The sequence below is a fragment of the Mobula birostris genome, chromosome 14 (genome assembly GCF_030028105.1).
Source record: "Mobula birostris isolate sMobBir1 chromosome 14, sMobBir1.hap1, whole genome shotgun sequence".
In the NCBI taxonomy this organism is placed as follows: domain Eukaryota; kingdom Metazoa; phylum Chordata; class Chondrichthyes; order Myliobatiformes; family Myliobatidae; genus Mobula; species Mobula birostris.
Genome location: NC_092383.1, coordinates 88334409 through 88352632, shown reverse-complemented (window position 1 = coordinate 88352632; position 18224 = coordinate 88334409). Strand labels below are relative to the sequence as shown.

The 18224-nt window shown below is 39.8% G+C and overlaps 1 protein-coding gene across 3 annotated transcripts in view; it reads left to right on the top strand.

Annotated features, from left to right (window-relative positions):
• LOC140210070 (AMP deaminase 2-like) overlaps nt 1-18224 on the top strand; it is a 163048-nt gene that overhangs the window by 115538 nt on the left and 29286 nt on the right. For all 3 annotated transcript variants that reach the window (XM_072278854.1, XM_072278852.1, XM_072278853.1), the window contains 2 exons: nt 12153-12284; nt 17003-17166. In XM_072278854.1, coding sequence (XP_072134955.1) covers nt 12153-12284; nt 17003-17166 — 296 coding nt within the window. The remainder of the gene's footprint in view (nt 1-12152; nt 12285-17002; nt 17167-18224) is intronic.

Here is an 18224-nt window from a genome sequence, read left to right as displayed (position 1 = left end):
CTGGCTTTGGGTTTTGTTCCAGATCCCAACATCTAGTTTTTTCTCTCTCTCTTCATGTGCCTTGCGCATTACACGCTTGGGTGATCATGGCTCTCCACATCGAACGATCCCTCGCAGCGTCAATGATATCTCGCACCTTTTCTACCTAGTTTAAATAGTGTGTCCACTTCCTGCATGGGTATTCTATAGTAACAGAATTAATATAATAGTTAGGCAGCAAGTTCAATGCTTTCCTTATTGTGGTTGCTTTTCTCAGGATTCCACCAATGCTGCTTTCAAGTTATTGGAGCCATCGGTTTGATGTCTACATGCAGTGGCCATTTTATTAGGTACCTCCTGTACACAATAGAGCAGCCACTGAGTATATGTTCATGATCTTCTGTTGCTGTAGCCCATCAACTTGAAAGTTCGATGTGTTGGGTATTCAGAGATGCTCTTCTGCACACCACTGTTGTAACGTGTGTTTATTTGAGTTACTGCCGCCTTCCTACCCGCTGAACCAGCCTGGCCATTCTCTTCTTGCCTCTCTCATTAACGAGGCATTTTCGTCTACAGGACTCCACTCATTGGGTGTTTTTTGTGTTTCACACCATTCTTTGGAAACTCTAGAGCAGGCGTTCCCAACCATTTTATGCCATGGACAGTCACCATTAAGCAAGGGATCCATGGATCACAGGCTGGGACCCCTGCTCTAGAGACAGTTGTGTGTGAAAATCCCAGGGGATCAGTAGTTTCTGAGATACTCAAACCATCCCATGTGGCATTTACAATCAATCCTTGGTCAAAGTTATTTAAATCACATTTCTTCTCCCTTTTGATGTTTAGGCTGAACGTCTGAACTTCTTGAGCATGTCTGCATGCTTTTATGCTTTGATTAGATATTTGAATTAACAAGCAGGTATCCAGGTGTACCTTACATAGTGTGGCCACTGAGTGTATGTGTCTCTTTAAGGATTTAGGTATTCACTTGAAGTCACAATGTAAATTTTGAATGCAATAAATACTCCATCTCCTACATTTTTGTTTCCTCTTAAAAACAGTGTAACCACTATAAAAGGCAAGAGCTTGTATAACCTGAGCCATTTTTGTTATGCTAATATTGTGATGAGTAGTGGAAGCTGAGTCTTTCCTTTTTTTTAAGGACAAGGTAAATAGATTTGTGATGTGCAAGGAGATGAAAGGTTACTGGGGCTAGGTAAAGTTGAGTTTGCAGTCAGATCAGCCATGATTTTGAGGCATGCTTGAGATGCAGTTGAGGTGAAGTTAAGAGTTGCCAAATTGCAATCCAGTAATTGAATCAGTTGTTCAAAATTAACTTGCTAACTGATCCCAGTAAATGAGGAATTAGCACCTTAACTGTAATCAAAATTAGCAATAAAACTCTTTCCTCTGGGTCAGAAGGTGCTAACAGATTCAAGTTTCACTTTATGATTTGAGCACAAGCTGGTAGTTCAGTTTAGAAGTAAATAAATGGTAAATCCATTAAATCCCTTGAGATGGTAGGTAGAAGCAGTTGGTGCTGATTAAGAGAAGGCAAAATTAAATTTATTTCCTGAAATAATGGTCTAGAATTTTCCTTTAAAAGTAAGCATTAATAAAATGTGCCGTTAATTACAAGAAAATTATATATTGGTGAGAAGCAATTGTGCAATTAATTAGGGATTCTAGAGACTGTTGTGCCTGAAAATCCCAGGAGATCAGCAGTTTCTGAGATACTCAACTACCCCATCTGCCACCAACGATCATTCCACGGTCAAAATCACTTAGATCACATTTCTTCCCCATTCTGATGTTTGGGCTGAATAACAACAGACCCTGTTGAGTATGTCTGCATGCTTTTGTACATTGAGTTGCTGCCACACAATTGGTTGATTAGCTATTTGCATTAATGAGCAGATGTACAGGTATACCTAATAAAGTGGCTGCTGTGTATGTTAACAAATTAAGTTTAAACTAGTGATCTTGATATCTGTTGTGAACTTTGCAGCCAGGCTTTGCTGGTTGGCAGTCGAAACTGTGAGTTTTCAGTTCTGTTAAGCTAGAACTTTTTCCAAGGTTTGTGTTTGGGAGCTAATATTAAACACAGTTCTCCATTTACTTGTTTTTTGAACTTTGGTATGCCCAAATCTGAAACTATCTTCATTTGGTATTTAAGTGCTTTGCAACCAGGCTTTGCTGGTTGGCAGTCAAAACTATGGGTTTTCAGTTCTCTTAAGCTAGAGAAGCTAAACAAATGAGTGTTTAACTTCTGTCCCAGTGACATTAACTTTCTTCCATGGGCCTTTAAGTTTCTTGCCTGTGTCTCTTTGCATTGTGTCCCTTTCCCTTTACCCACTAAGCCTTTAATTCTGATCTTTATGTATAAGTAGCATAAGGTTAATTCCCCTTCTAGATTATAAATGGCATGCTTTTCTTTAAATTCTGGCAGGATATGGATTCCCTGTGAAAAGAGAAGGAGTCTCAAGCCTCAGTACTATGGATAGTAAGTACTCATCCCCTAGATGTGTTCCTGGTAATTTTTTGTTAACCAACATATTTTAAATTTATCTAATTTGATTGGCTCTTCCAATGATCAAATTTGAAGCTGGAGGTGGGAAAGATTGGGAAGGAATATAGACCACCTACAATGAATCTGAGGAAAGACTGTTCATGAGCAATTAATGGATGACCTGCTATAAGCAGAACTCTTTTGGCTCACAAATCATTATGCATCATTGTAAAAATTCAGATAACACCGAATTAATGGGTTCGTTATTCACAGAAAAAAGCCCGTCACATCTGAGAGTAATTTAGCATTCATAGTATTGATCTCCTTCAAACATTGTGCCCAGAATAACTCTTAAAATATACAATTCATGATTTGGTTCATTAAAATCAGTGCAATAGATTTCAGAGGCAGACACCCTGCACTTAAACTCCTAAATAGTGCCATGGATTAGGATTATAATAGTTGGCAAGAAATTCCAATAATACAACCAAATTTGTATTGGTTTATGCTCTCATAAATGATCTTAGCTATTTTGGGAGTACTAGCAGTTATCTCCTTTTCTATCATATTTATTTAGTGATTTAATTTTAGAAAATTTCCTTTTCATGAGGTATATTTAGCACCAAGGCATGGATTATGAGCCTGAGGATATTAAGATGATGATTTTGACAGAAATTCGCTAAGTGTTTTATTTATAGCACAGATAGCTCAAATAAATGACTTTAATCTGTGATAAATGATGATTCATCTTTGGCTGAATCTAATTATTCTAGAAAGTGATATTTGCTTTATATTTAACAACACTTTGATCTGTGGAGAGTAAATGAAAAGTTTTAACCTATTTGTACCTTTCTCTCTTTCTGTTTAGTACATTGTTCAAGTCACCCTTGAACTGAACAATTACTTGAGCTTTCTTTCTTATGATCTTTATTCGCCTCTGCTCCGCTGTTTCTTGGAATAATTATGAGGGGCTGTTTTACTGAAGGTTGTTCTTTATTAGACTTTGCTTGCAGCATAACCAGTTTGCAATTAAAATCCTAAACCCATTTTAGTGGTACAAGGAGCTGATTAATGATGGGTAAAACACCCATGTTAGCCACCTTGTTAACTTACAGCTGGAAAGGTATCATAGCCTAGGTGTGTTCAAGAGCTACTAATTGAGCTATTAGTAGATTAATGGAAATGAAATAAGCTATAGAACACGAACTAGGCTATTTGGCCCATTAAGTCAGCTCTGTCATTCCATCATGGCTGATCCATTATCCTTCTCAACCCCATTCTCCTGCCTTCTCCCTGTAACCTTTGATGCCCTGATTAATCAAAAGCCTTTCAACCTCCAGTTTAACTATACTCAATGACTTGACCTCCACAGCTCCCTATGGCAACGAGTACCCTCTGGCTAAAGAAATTCCTTCTCATCTGTGTCCTAAATAGACGTTCTTCTATTCTGAGTCTGTGCCCTCTGGTTCTAGACTCCCCCAGGATAGGAAACAGACTTTCCACATCCATTCTATCTAGGCCTTTCAACATTTGATAGGTTTCAATGAAATCCCTCCTCATTCTTATAAAATCCAGTAAGTACAGGCAGAGAACCGTCAAACACTCCTTGTATGTTAACCCTTTCATTCCCAGAATCCTTCTCGTGACTCTCCTCTGGACCCTCTCCAATGCCAGCAAGTCTTTTCGTAGTTAAGGGCTCAATACTATACACCAAGTGCAATCTGATTGATGCCTTTTAAAGCCTCAGCATTATATTCTTGCCATTTTATTCTCATCCTCTCAATATGAATGCTAACATTGCGTTTGCCTTCTATACCACTGACTCAGTCTCCAATTTAACCTTTAGAGAACCCTGCACAAGGACTCCCAAGTCCCTTTACACCTCTGATTTTTGAATTTTCTCCCTGTTTGGAAAATAGTCTATGCCTTTATTCCTTCTACCAAAGTGCATATGACCATACATTCTCCTACACTATATTCCATCTGCCACTTCTTTGTCCATTCCCAATCTAATTCCTCCTGCAGACCTCCTCCTTTGTTCACGCTGTCTGTGCCTCCACTGTTCTTTGTATCATCTGCAAACTTGGCCACAAATCTATCTATTCAGTCACCCAAATCATTGACATATAATGTGAAAGGAGGCAGCCCATTACCAACCTCTGCGGAACTTCACAAGTCAATGGCACCCAACCAGAAAAGGCCCCTTCTTTCCCCCTCTATCTCTTGTCAGGCAGCCAATTTTCTATCCATATCATATAGATAAAATACCCTTGTTAGCATCTTATTAATTGAGTCAATAAAAAAAACTACAAACATGCCAATCATTTTATTAGGTCCATGGCCTTGTATCCCTTGGCTTTTCAAGTTCCTGTCTATATGCATCTACGATGTGACTGCATCTGACTCCATCACCTTCTCTAGTCATACATTCCAGAAATCATCCACAATTTTTATGTTATTCTGAAATCAAAAGACCTAAGCAATTGCTTAAGAAGTTCCATACAAGTAGATAACTAAATCAAGATATGAACGATTGGGTTTAATATTGCAAGATGTATTGCTATTCCTATTTATGCCTCCTCAGACCTCTCTTCAGTTTTGTTTTAGACCATAAGAAATAGGCCATTTCACCCATTAAGTCTGCTCTGCCATTTCACCATGGCCGATCCGATTTCCCTCTCAACTCCATTCTCCTGTCCTCTCCCTGTAATCTTTCACGTCCTGACTAATCAAGAACCTATCATCCTCTGCCTTAAGTATGCCCAATAATTTGGCTTCCACAGCCACCTGCAGCAACAAATTCCACAGATTCTCTGCCCTCTGGTTAAAGAAATTCTTCCTCATCCCTGTTCCAAGTGGACATCCCTATCGCTTAGCTTTGACACCATGTTCTCCCTTGTCACTCAATCCCTCCTGCCACTTTGAAACCTTCTCCTATGATTTCTTCACTTCCTACTTTCTTTTTACATCTTGTACTTTGTATATGAATCCTGTCATATTTCTGTTATATTTGGGGTGGCATTACTCAGTAGAACCTCTGCCTCACTGTTCAGTGACCTGGGTTCAGTCCTGACCACTGGTGTTGTATGTGTGGAAAGTGTATGTTTTCCTTGAAATTGCATGGGTTCTTCAGGGTCCTCTGGTTTCCTGCCTCATTCCAAAAAGTGTGTGTTGGTCGGTTAATTGGCTACTGCAAATCATTCACAGTGTGTGGCAAAATGGTAGAATCTGGAAGAAATTAATGGGAATGTGGCAAGAAGAAAATGAGACTAGTATAAACGGATTCTTGATGATCCTTACTGATTAAATCAATGACTCTCATTTTTTCTATTTCTTTGGAAAGTCATCACTTTGAAAAGTTATCTTTTTTCTACTCTTCTGGTGCTGCAGGAACAGCCTGGCATTTTTTTTTTCTTTTGGAGCAATATAGTACTAATACTTTTCATATTAGGTGACCACTAATATACACTTATGGAGCCAAAAGATGAATTTGTGCTTAATGAAATATGCACATAGTTGATCAAATTGTAATCACCACTCGGTTAAATAGCTAAGTTAAGATGAGGTTTGGAAAGAGATTGTAATATTCTTTCAGAGCTACACCGATAGAAATGCCATCTGCTGAATAGTGTGTGGCAGCATCTGTGGAGAGAGAAACATGGTTAATGTTTCAGGTTGATGCCCTTCTGCAGAATTAGAAGAATGAGGAAACAAATTGCAGAGAGAAGGAGAGGTGGAGGAAATGGGTGTGATAAGATGGAGACTTGGTGAAACAATGATTTTGCAAGTTTTTTACTGAGTCGGGGGAGCATGGAATGCCTTGCCATGGATGGTGGTAGAGGCAGATACCTGGCTGACATTTAAGAGCCTCTTAGATAGGCACATGGATGATGGAAAATGGAGAGCTGTGTGAGAGAGAAGGGTTAGATTGATCTCAGAGTATTTTAAAAGGATGGCACAATATTGTGGGCCAGATTGCCTGTGCTGTGTTGTTCTGTTCTCTGGTGCTATATATCTAACAGATGAATGAGAGCAGCTACAGAGAGAAACAGAACATAGTTAACATGTTGGAATTGTGAGATGCTGGACTCAGCAGTTGTAGGAAACCAGAAACAAAAGAAAACCCCAGGAGTATTTGGTACATTAGAAACAGAGTAGATGTGGAAAGGCTGTTTCCCTTGGTGGGTGAGTCCAGGACAAGAGGCCACGGTCTTAGAATTAGAGGGTACCCATTTAAAACAGAGATGAGGAGAAATTTTTTTAGCCAGAGGGTCATGGATTTATGGAACTCATTGCCACATATCGCTGTGGAGGCTTGATCATTGAGGGTGTTTAAGGAGGAGATTGATAGGTATCTAATTAGTCAGGGTATCAAGGGATATGGGGAAAAAGCCGGTAATTGGAACTAGATGGGAGAATAGTTTAGCTCATGGTGGAGTGACGGAGCAGACTCGATGGGCAGAATGGCCTACTTCTGCTCCTTTGTCTTGTGATCTTGCGATGAGAAAGTCTGGAGATACTGGAAATCCAAAGCAATACACCAAAGTCAGCAGGTCAGGCAGCATCTATGGAAATGAATAAACGGTCGATGTTTTGGGCTGAGACCCTTCTTCAGGACTGATGAGGAAGGGGGAAAGATGCCAGAATAAACCCGTGCGTGGGAGTGGAAGGTGGCTAGATGGAAGGTGATAGGTGAAGCCAGGTGGTTGGAAAATGTCCAGGACTGGAGAAGAAGGAACCTGATAGGAGAGGAGAATGGACTATAAGAGAAAGGGAAGGAGGAGGGGACCCAGGGGGAAGTAATAGGCAGGAGAGAAGAGGTAATAGGTCAGAGTGGGGAATGGGAAGGGGTTTAAGTTTGTTTACCAGAAGGAGAAATCGATATACATGCCATCAGGTTGGAGGCCTCCTAGACAGCAGATCAGGTATTATTTATGAAAAGAGAAAATCTGAGCTGTTGTTACAAATGTGTGATCTTGCATCTGAACTGATGAATTCTGACACACTCAGGGGGAAGAAAGAACTAATTATTTTGAAGTAATTGAACTTGGCATTATTGGGTGGCACAGTGAAGCAGCAGGTGGAGCAGCTGTCTCATCAATCCAGTCACTCAAGTCCAATTCTGAGCAATACACTCAAAAAATTTTGGAGGAAATAAGATGGCATCTTTAACCAGTCAGTGTTTTGGACTGTGACCCTTCATCTTTGCTGCTGTTTAAATGGAGTTTGCACATTTCCTCTTTGCTCTGTGGAATTCCATCCTCTTATATCCCAAAATATATAGTACTTCCCATTTAATTAGATTTCTGGTAATTACCCTTGCTGTAGGTGAGCAAATGTAAGAGAACAGATTACAGGGACGATAACATTAATGGATGTGTTGGAACAAAGGTCCAAGTTGAAATGGCATGGAGAATTTAAATGACAGATGACTGAGGGATCATTTTCACCTTTGCAGACTGATTCAAGATGTTGAGCAAAATACTCTGCAGGCTCTTTCTCCTCAGGTTGGGTGAAATTAGAACTAGAGATCATATGTTTCACAGTTCAAAGTAAATTTACCATCAAAGTACGTACATGTTACCACATACCACCTTGAGGTTAATTTTTCTTGCAGGAAAAATAAAGAAATTCAATAGAATTTATGAAAAACTACATATAAAACATTTATAAGATTGACAAACAACCAATGTTTATTTGAGAATCTGAGGGTGAACTGCATCACTTGGAGGGTGATGCAAGTGTGGAACGAGCTGCCAACAGAAGTGGTGGATATGGGCTCACTTTTAGGAGAAATTTGGATAGTTACATGGATGAAGAGTTCTAGTCCAGATGGGTAGATAGGACTTGGTGGAAAAACCAGGATGGCATGGATTAGATGGACCAAAGGGCCTGCGTCTATGCTGAAGTGCTCTACTACTACTCACTGTATCTTTTTTCCCTCTAGATAATAGAGCAGAGAGGTTAAAGTTAGCTGTGCCTGTTGTCCTTTACATTGTTGAGGCCATTCCAATTCATTTTGCATGAAATAGATGAGATTCTTCCATGATTGAAAGCTTATTTGTAACAGTAACACTTGAATGCTAAAAATATTGAAAATCAATTTAAGGGATAAGAATGTTTGGACTTGCTGCCAGAATGCATTTGGCTTTGAATGCTGTAATCTTTCAGCAGGTCACATTGTCTGGAAATTTTTCAGACTTTATTTTTAGATATGAATGTCCTGAAGGAAGAGGAAATAATGATAAACCTGGATGAAACTGAGATGTAAAATGCTTTTAAGTGATAGAGGTATCAGAAAATATGGAAGTAAATGAGGTTAATGATACTGGATTTTAGAGTAGTCTTTTGTGATGGAATGTAACATGGTAACTAAAAGGTGGAGCTAAAATTATGATTCAGTTATTTTTCTGACTTGACATTTTTAACAAAATAGACATTTTTGAAAAAATAAACTATAAACTACAATAAGAAATATAAAAATAAATAGTGGGAAAGATCAAAATAGTGAGGGTAGTGTTCATGGACCATTCAGAAACATGGTGGAGGGGAAAAAGCTGTTCCTAAAACATTGAGTATGTATCATCAAGCTCCTGTGCCAACTCCCTGATGGTAGTAATCCAGAAAACTGATTAGAATTCAAGCAGTCTTGATAAATAAGAGTAGAATTGGACATTGTTAACTATAATATAACCAGGTATTTTTTTGCAGAGAAGAAAGAATACCAGCTGTCAATGAAACAAAGATCTTGCCTTTCAGCCTGGTAAGAGATTATGTGACAATATTATGCTAAAATGGAAATCATGAATTTGTAGTAGAAGCAGTCCCCATGTTAAGTAAGAGTTCTATTCCTCAAAATTGTCAAAAAGCTGATTTCTCTGTAGGTCAGAATGTCATTTTATTAATAATAACCCATATTGTATCATTTGGCATAGCTTGCTTGTCATTCTATCAAATATTCACCTTAGCACTATCCATAATTAAAATATTGGAATATACATAAACAAGAGAACAAGATATACTAATGTAGTTGTTATTGAACACCACAAAGCATCTGAGAGAGCATACATGAGTGAGATGTATCAGCTAGTTGAGTGGTGTCACAGCAACAACCTTGCACTCAGTGTCAGTAAGATGAAGGAACTGATTGTGGACTTCAGAAGGGTAAGACAAGGGAACACACACCATTCCTCAGAGAGGAACCAGAAGTGGAAAGAGTGAGCAATTTCATGTTCCTGGGTGTCAGTATTTCTGAGGATATAACCTGGACCCAGCATATTGATGCAGCAACAAAGAAGGACCCACAGTGGCTGTATTTCATTCGGAGTTTGATGAGATTTGGTATGTCATCAAAAACACTTGCCAATTTCTACAGATGTACCGTGGAGAGCTGCATCACTGTCTGGTATTAGGGGGCTACTCACAGGATTGAAATAAGCTGCAGAGACTTGTAAACTTAGCCCCATCTTGGGTACTAGCCCCTGCAGTACTCAGGACGTCTTCAAGGAGTGATGCCTTAAAAAGGCAGCATCCATTATTATGGACCCCCATCACCCTCGGGTCATCCTTGCTGTCATTGCTACCATCAGGAAGGAGGTACTGGAGCCTGAAGGGACACACTCAACAATTCAGGAATAGCTTCTTTGCCTCTGCCATCCAATTTCTGAATAGACATTGAACCCCTCACTATTACTTTATTTCTATTTTCGCACAACTTATTTAACTATTTAATATATATATTTTTTCATATTATGTATTGCATTGTACTGCAGCTGCAAAGATAACAAATTTCATGACATATGCTGGAGATATTAAATATATTCTTGTGCTGTCTATAAACTCTGTACTTTTAGTATGTCTTTTGTGCCAGTTTTTGTCTTGCGTTATATATTTTCTATGTAACTATGTTTTGGGTGGAGCAAAAGATCTTTTCAGAGGTGTCTTGAATGCTAACTGATGTTTCTCTGTACCCACTGTCTCCCCCATCTTATGTCCAAACCAAAACCATGGAATAATCAGCTTTCATAAAAAAGTATAAATAATAGCTTTTTTTTTAAAAAGAACCTTAGTTTAAAAAAAATTCCAGTTGAATTTAGATATTTTCTTATACACTTTTGCAGAAAAGTTGTATTTCATTGCTCTTTCTTCTCTTAAGCACTTTCCTGTGCCAAATTAGCAGGCACAGATTGTACGTTTTGTAGTTTTGTTTTCTAGGACACTGCTCTTACTCAGCTGAAATATCAGGCATCTGTCCCATCTGTCCTGTCCTTACAGCTCCCCCTAGTGGGTAACAAAAAAAGAACAATGGTTCCTCTTGTGCCAAGATGAGGCTACCCTCAGCATGGAGAAGCAATGCCTTATACTTCGTAGGTGGCCTCCAACCTGATGGCAAGAATATTGATTTCTCCTTCCAGCAAAAAAAAAAATCTCCCCCCTTCCTCTATTCTCTACTCTGACCTTTTACCTCTGTTCACCTGCCTATCACTCCTCCACCTGCCCAACCGGGTGCCCTCCTCCTTCCCTTTCTCCTATGGCCCTCTCTCCTCTCCTGTTCGATTCTTCCTCCTTTCAGCCCTTGGTCTTTTCCCTCCCACCTGGCTTTACCTATCACCTTCTTGCTAGCCTCCTTCTCCTCCCCACCTTTTTATTCTGGCAACACACAAAAAAGTTGCTGGTGAATGCAGCCTCTGTAGATTTCCTCGTGTTTGCGTTTTTATTCTGGCGTCTTTTCCCTTCCTTTTCAGTCCTGAAGAAGGGTGTTGGCTCGAAACATCTACTGTTATTCATTTCTGTAATTGCTGTCCAACCTGCTGAGTTCCTCCAGCATTTTGTGTGTGTGGCTCAACAATGGCTGCACTACGCATTGTAATTTATATTTCTCTTTCCTTGGGATGCTGTGTTATTTGTATGGCTAATACTGCAATAATTTAGAATGCGGATTGCATCTAGAATACAAAGTGGTATCAGGTAGATAGGGTCGTAAAGAGAGCTTTTGGCACATTGGCCTTCATAAACTAGGGCACTGAGTACAGGAGTTGGGATGTTAGGTTGAAGTTGTGGTGAGGCCTAATTTGGAGTATTGTGTGCAGTTCTGGTCACCTACCTACAGGAACAGTTTGAATAAGATTGAACGTGTACAGCAAAAATCTATGAGGATATTACTGGAACTTGAGGACCTGAGCCATGAGGAAAGGTTGAATAGGTTAGGACTCTATTTCCTGGAGCATAGGAGAATGAGGGGAGATTTGATAAAGTTATACAAAATTATGAGGAGTATAGATTGGGTAAATATAAGCAGGCTTTTTCCACTGAGGTTGAGTGAAACTAGAATTGCAGTTCATAGGTTAAGGGTGAAGGATGAAATAATTAAGGGAACCTTGGGGGAGGAGGGGTTTGGAATGAGCTACCAGTGGAAGTGATGGATGTGGGTTTAATTGCAATATTTAAGATAAGTTTAGATAAGTACATGGGAGGAGTATGTAGAGCTATGGTCCAGGTCCAGATTGATACACAGAATGATAGTTTGTTATGGACTAAATGGGCTGTCTGGCCTGTTTCTGTGCTTTAGTGCTCTGCAACTGATTAGCAACTTGGTAAATGGAGGGGATGTTTAATACTTAAGATACAAATTTTAACCTTCTATATGTTGGCTTTTCTGTCCTAGGATCGAAACACCTTCCATCGGTTTGACAAATTCAATGCCAAGTACAACCCAATTGGAGAATCAATTCTGCGTGAGATTTTCATCAAAACTGATAATTATATCGGTGGCAAATATTTTGGTCATATTATAAAGGTTAGAATTGCAATAACTTTGAAGTCTACAAGAGTATTACACTTTTTCTTATTCATTTTTATTACTTTTTAAGTATTTCACTGTAATACTACTTAAGTCCATCACTCCTACTGGGAGTCACAGACCACTGACATCAGCTCACCAGAGTCTTCCGTCCTGGGCCAGTCTTTCCAGTCTTCCCAGGTTCCACTTACTTGGTGTATCCTTCCTTTCCCCAGGGATGATGCCTTTGGAGTACCTGTTGGCATTTCTGTAGCACTGGGCTTTTATGAAATGGGCGTGGTAGCCTCATGCCCAACACTCCTCCTTTCACAGTGTGTCTTGGGACAGCCCATGGCAGAGTTAGTTGCTTTACCCCTTTTAAAATAAAAGTATGATGCTTATTACTTTTGGTCCCAGTGTGTCAAGCTGCACCAATAATGGATGCAGGAAAACTGTTCATTACTTCTCTACAAGCCTTAACTGAGTTACACATTGTTAATGAATTGGAGATTGGTACATTGATGAATGGATAATCCCTTGACAACCTGTCTTAGCCTTCTGTTTTCACTGCAATATATTGAAACGAATGGGCTGATTTGAAGAGATACAGGGAACTCAAATAAATTGTTTCTGTGATCTTGCCAAACAGGGACTTGTTTGTGATAGCAGATGTTTTGGAAGTTTAATCAATGGATGCAGATTGTATGCACAAAGAAAATGCTAAAGATAGTGGTGTGCTCTGATGCAATGGCTTCTATGGCGCCAACCAAAAGTGTTGTTGTCTCCTTTAAACATATTTGTTATGATTGCAAGACCCTGCTGGACATTAAATTCTTAAAGTACTGCAGGTCTACTTCATCAGCGATTTGCTCATCTGCAGAGAAACTGAAGGAGCTGAACTTGGTGCAGATCAAACATGCTGCTGCCTGCGTCAAAGAGGCGCTTGTGCCTGAAGGCAAAGTGCAGTCTAATAGTGGCTTGTTGTCTTAGTCATTTTTCTTGTGATCACAAGACCCCGTTGGACATTGGTAATGTGGAATGTTGCAAGTCCAATTCAGTATTTTATTGGTGAACGGTAGGGGAGCTCCGTGGCCTTAGTCGTATCAAGGACTAGGCCTCAAACTGCAGTGCTACCTGTTTGCAGCCATCTGGGAGAGAGGCATCGGAGCTAGAGCGCTCCAGCAGAGTGCTGGAGGTGGCAGTGTTCACTTGGCAGAAGACAAAGTGTATTGTGTTCAACTGCAGACTGTTGCAACATTCATGATCTCAGGGACTTGGACTTTTTTTGTGTGCGTGTGTGTGACTATATTTTATTGCTGTCTTATATGTGCTACATGATTCTTGTGCTGTGAATGACTGTTGGTACGGTGTTCTGCACCTTGGCCTCAGAGTAATGCTGTTTTGTTTGGCTGTATTTGTGTATGTGAAACCCCCTTATACTGGGTGTCTCTGGAAAACTGGCTTGTTAGCTCCTCCCTAACAGCCACTGGACTCTGTGGCGATAAACCCACCTTTCTCTGACTTTGTACGTCTAGAATGTATACAACTTTGGTCCCGCCAAATCCGTGAGGTTGGGATGTCTCGCCCACCCAAACCCTGGTTTGTGTGAATTACTTCTCCTGGCAAAAACAGATCGTACACTGCATACAATTAAAATGTATATTTAAGAATGTTAATTTAAACAAACAGTTATTAAATGGAAGTAAGAAAAAAAAAACAAGAAGGGCCCATTACTCTTGAACACTCAAATATGCATTTAAGCTGGAACTCATCTTGAACTTGTCTATCACCCATGCGCTGGACCTTCGGTCTGCGTAACAGCACACACTACCTTCTGATTGTCACTCAAAATCCATCTTGAACAAATGGGTCTCCCACGGCAGTATTGGTTCTTCCTTCTTGAAGCCATTCATCTGCACGAAGCACCTTGTGCAACATGGGCAGCATCCTCAGCCATCTTTTCTCCCTGTCTTCTTCCAGCTCCCGCCGACAGAGAGCTCTCTATCTGCATCTTCTAGAACCTCCTCCCAAATCTATGATTCTGATTGACTGACACCACATTCCTAAGTTGAATAACAAAGCTTCTTATCTCAGCTCAAACCTAAAGAAACTGAGAGCGGGACAGACTGCTCTTACAGAGCTGCTAAAATGGAATACCTGCAGCATGGCAGTAAAAGGCTTAATCAGGGCATTACATATGCTTGAATGACAATTAAACTTGAATTTGAACTAAAGAAGACCGGTGTGAATAAAGAGGGCCTTTTTCTGGTTGGCTGCCAGTGACTAGTGGTGTTCTTCAGAGGGTCAGTATTGGGACCGATTGCTTTTCTCCTTGTATGTCAGTGATTTAGATAATGGAATTGATGATTTTGTGGCAAAGTTTGAAGATGATATGAAGATAGCTGGAGGGGTAGGTGTGCTGAGGAAGCAATGCTATTACAGCAGGATAAATAGGAAGAATGGGCAGAAAAGTGGCAGATGAAATAGAGTGTTGGGAAAAGTATGATAACGCATTTTGATAGAAGGAACAATAGTGCAGACTATCATGTAAATAGGGAGAAAATTGAAACATCAGAGGCACAGAGGGACTTGGGAGTCCTCATACTAGTCTCCCATAAGGTTAGCTAACAGGTTGAGTCTTTGGTAAAGAAGGCAAATGCAATATTGTCATTTTTTTCAAGGGGAATAGAATATAAAAGCATGGAGATAATGCTGAGGCTTTATAAGATACTAGTCAGGCTGCACTTGGAGTATTGTCAACAGTTTGGGCCCCATATCTCAGAAGGAACGTGTTGTCATTGAAGAAGGTCTAGAGGAGGTTCACGAGGATGATTCCAGAAATGAAGGGGTTAACATATGAGGAGCATTTGGCAGCTTTGGGCCTGTACTCACTGGAATTTAGAAGAATGCGTGGGGATCTCATTGAAATGTATCAAATGTTGAAAGGACTAGATAAGGTGGATGTGGAGAGGATGTTTCCTGTGGTGGAGGTATCCAGAACTAGAGGGCACAGCCTCAAAATTGAAGGACGACCTTTTAGAACAGAGGTAAGGAGATTTTTTTTTAAGCTAGAGATAGTGAATCTGGAGCGCTCTGCCACAGACTGCGGTGGAGACCAACTCCGTGGGTATATCTAAAGCAGAAGTTGATAGTTTCCTGATTAGTTAGGGCATCAAAGGATATAGCAAGAAGCCAGGTGGGTGGGATCCTGGAGTCAGCCATGATGGAATGGCGGAGCAGACTTGATGGGCTGAATAACCTAATTCTGCTCCCATGTCTTATGGTCTTATTATAATTTGTTTCTTTACCACCATATTCTGCTCAACTAAAAGACTTAAAAAAAAAACCATTCAATTTAAATGCTAACTGCAGAACCCAAGAACTGTGAAACTACATCAACTCCAGCTAAAGATTGACTGAAAATTGTGTTCAATTTTGAAAAGAAATTGACTGAGTCAAGAAAAATTCTTTGGCTAAATTGTTTGTTCCGTCACAGAGTTTCTGTCCTTGGTTGGGAGTCAAAATATAATTTCCACATGGAAATATTTCCTATATTCAATCCACTGAATTATGCTGGCTCACCACAGAAATAAAGAACCTGTAATATTCCATTTATGTCATCCAGTGGCATTAGAAACAGCCTTGCAATTGTGCTTGACCAGCTCTGTCTTTTTAGCAATGTAGGTACATTAAATTACTTTTACCTTTTTAAGATACATTTACCATGATATCTTGGGCCACATAGTAAATGAATCATGAAAGATAAAAATAAATTTAACTGCACCTGCTTTGGACCTACATGTGGTTAAATCTGTGTCACATATTTGCTTAAACTGTTGATTGTAATCTGATCTTGGGCTTTGGCCCTCAGTTGAACAATACTGCCAAAACCTCTGGAAACTAGCATAGACTGGTTTATAAGTACAAGAAAAGAAAACATAGAATAGTATAGCATAGTACAGGCCCTTCAGCCCACAATGTTGTGCCGACCCTCAAGCCCTGCCTCCCATATAAGCCCCCACCTTAAATTCCTCCATATACCTGTCTAGTAGTCTCTTAAACTTCACTAGTGTATCTGCCTCCACCACTGACTCAGGCAGTGCATTCCACTCACCAACCACTCTCTGAGTAAAAAACCTTCCTCTAATATCCCCCATTGAACTTCCCACCCCTTACCTTAAAGCCATGTCCTCTTGTATTGAGCAGTAGTGCCCTGGGGAAGAGGCGCTGGCTATCCACTTTATCTATTCCTCTTATTATCTTGTACACCTCTATCATGTCTCCTCTCATCCTCCTTCTCTCCAAAGAGTAAAGCCCTAGCTCCCAGCCCTTTCTATGTAATAAAGTACAGCATCTCATCTGTCTCACCTTACTGCCTGTTGCATGATTAGGGAATGCAGATAGAATTTGAATAATTCTGGTAGGGGATCAGAACACTTGAAATGCTGTGTTACGAGTTTGCTCCTCTTGTGTTAAATCTTCATCACCTAGAGGAGGACCTCAAGTAGCAGTAAGGCACCTTCATACAAAGAGTGAAGGGGGAGCGGTACTTTAAGGCATCATCTTAACCCCCCGCCGTTTCAAAGCAACATCGGCACCCAAAGAGCTGATTGATAAAAGGGACTGCAAAGTGCCTCCTTCTCTCAAAGAGGAATGAATGAACATGTTTTTAGAGTTAATAAAATTTAGATACATGTTAAAGCCTAAAAAGTCATATCCAGTCTTGTGTTTTACAGGAAGTGATGGAAGATCTTGAAGAAAGCAAGTACCAGAATGCAGAATTGCGCCTGTCCATATATGGCCGCTCTCGGGATGAATGGGATCGCTTAGCAAAGTGGGCAGTGAAGCACAAAGTCTATTCTAACAACGTGTGCTGGCTAGTACAGGTGCCACGGCTTTTGTAAGTATTAGGATCTGCTGCAAAGACAAATTATTTTTTAAATATATTACAGGCCAAACCAAATTTGATGAAGGGAAAACTAATATGGAAATGCACCCAAGAGGTGGGGAATCATATCTGGTTCCTAGTTACACCTGACACACAGTATTAAGGCAAACTATTGAATGGTACAAAGCACTAAATTAACTGTTTTCACAAGTCTTGCATGGATAAGAATATAGAAAATATTACAGGATTGGAGACCAACTATCTAATATTACCATGATTAATGTCACATTTCCACTCTGACCTCCATACCCTTTATATCTAGGAATCTATTTGCCTATTTATTGAATTGCCTCTATGATAAAGGTTCTGAGTGGAGAAATTTCTCATCTCAATCCAACCATATCCTGAGACTATAGACTCTCCTTTCAAACCCTCAGTCTTGTGAAACATCTCACCCATATCCACTCTATCCAGCTCTGGACATTTATAAGCTTCAATGAGACCATCCTCCCCCTACCATTCTTCTAAGTGCTTGTGAAAGCTGGCAGGTCAATCTAAATCTTTCCTCTACATCAGTTCCGCAGTCTGGTGAACCTTTGCACTCCTTCCACCAAGTATAATATTTCTTGCATAAAGAGATTGAAACTGCACACTAGATTCCAAGTGTGTTCCCACCATTCTATACATGAGACAAGGTTCTTTTGCTTTTGTACTCAAGTCATCTTCAAATGAAGGCACAATGACTTCCTAAATCAGAATCAGGTTTATTATCACTGACATATATAAGGAAATTTGTTACTTTTCACAGTGCAATATGTAAAAAAACATTTGCTATAAGAAATATATAAAAAAATAAATAGTGTAAAAAGAGATCAAAGTAATGAGGTAGTGATAATGGACCATTCAGAAATTTGATGGCAGAGGGAAAGAAGCTGTTCCTAAAATGTTCAGTGTGTGTCTTCAGGCTCCTTGCTATATCAACTTCTAATGACTTGTATAAGAACACCAGGTCCCTTTGCACATCAACATTTCTTAGTCCATCACAACTTAAATAATAAATAAGCTGCTGC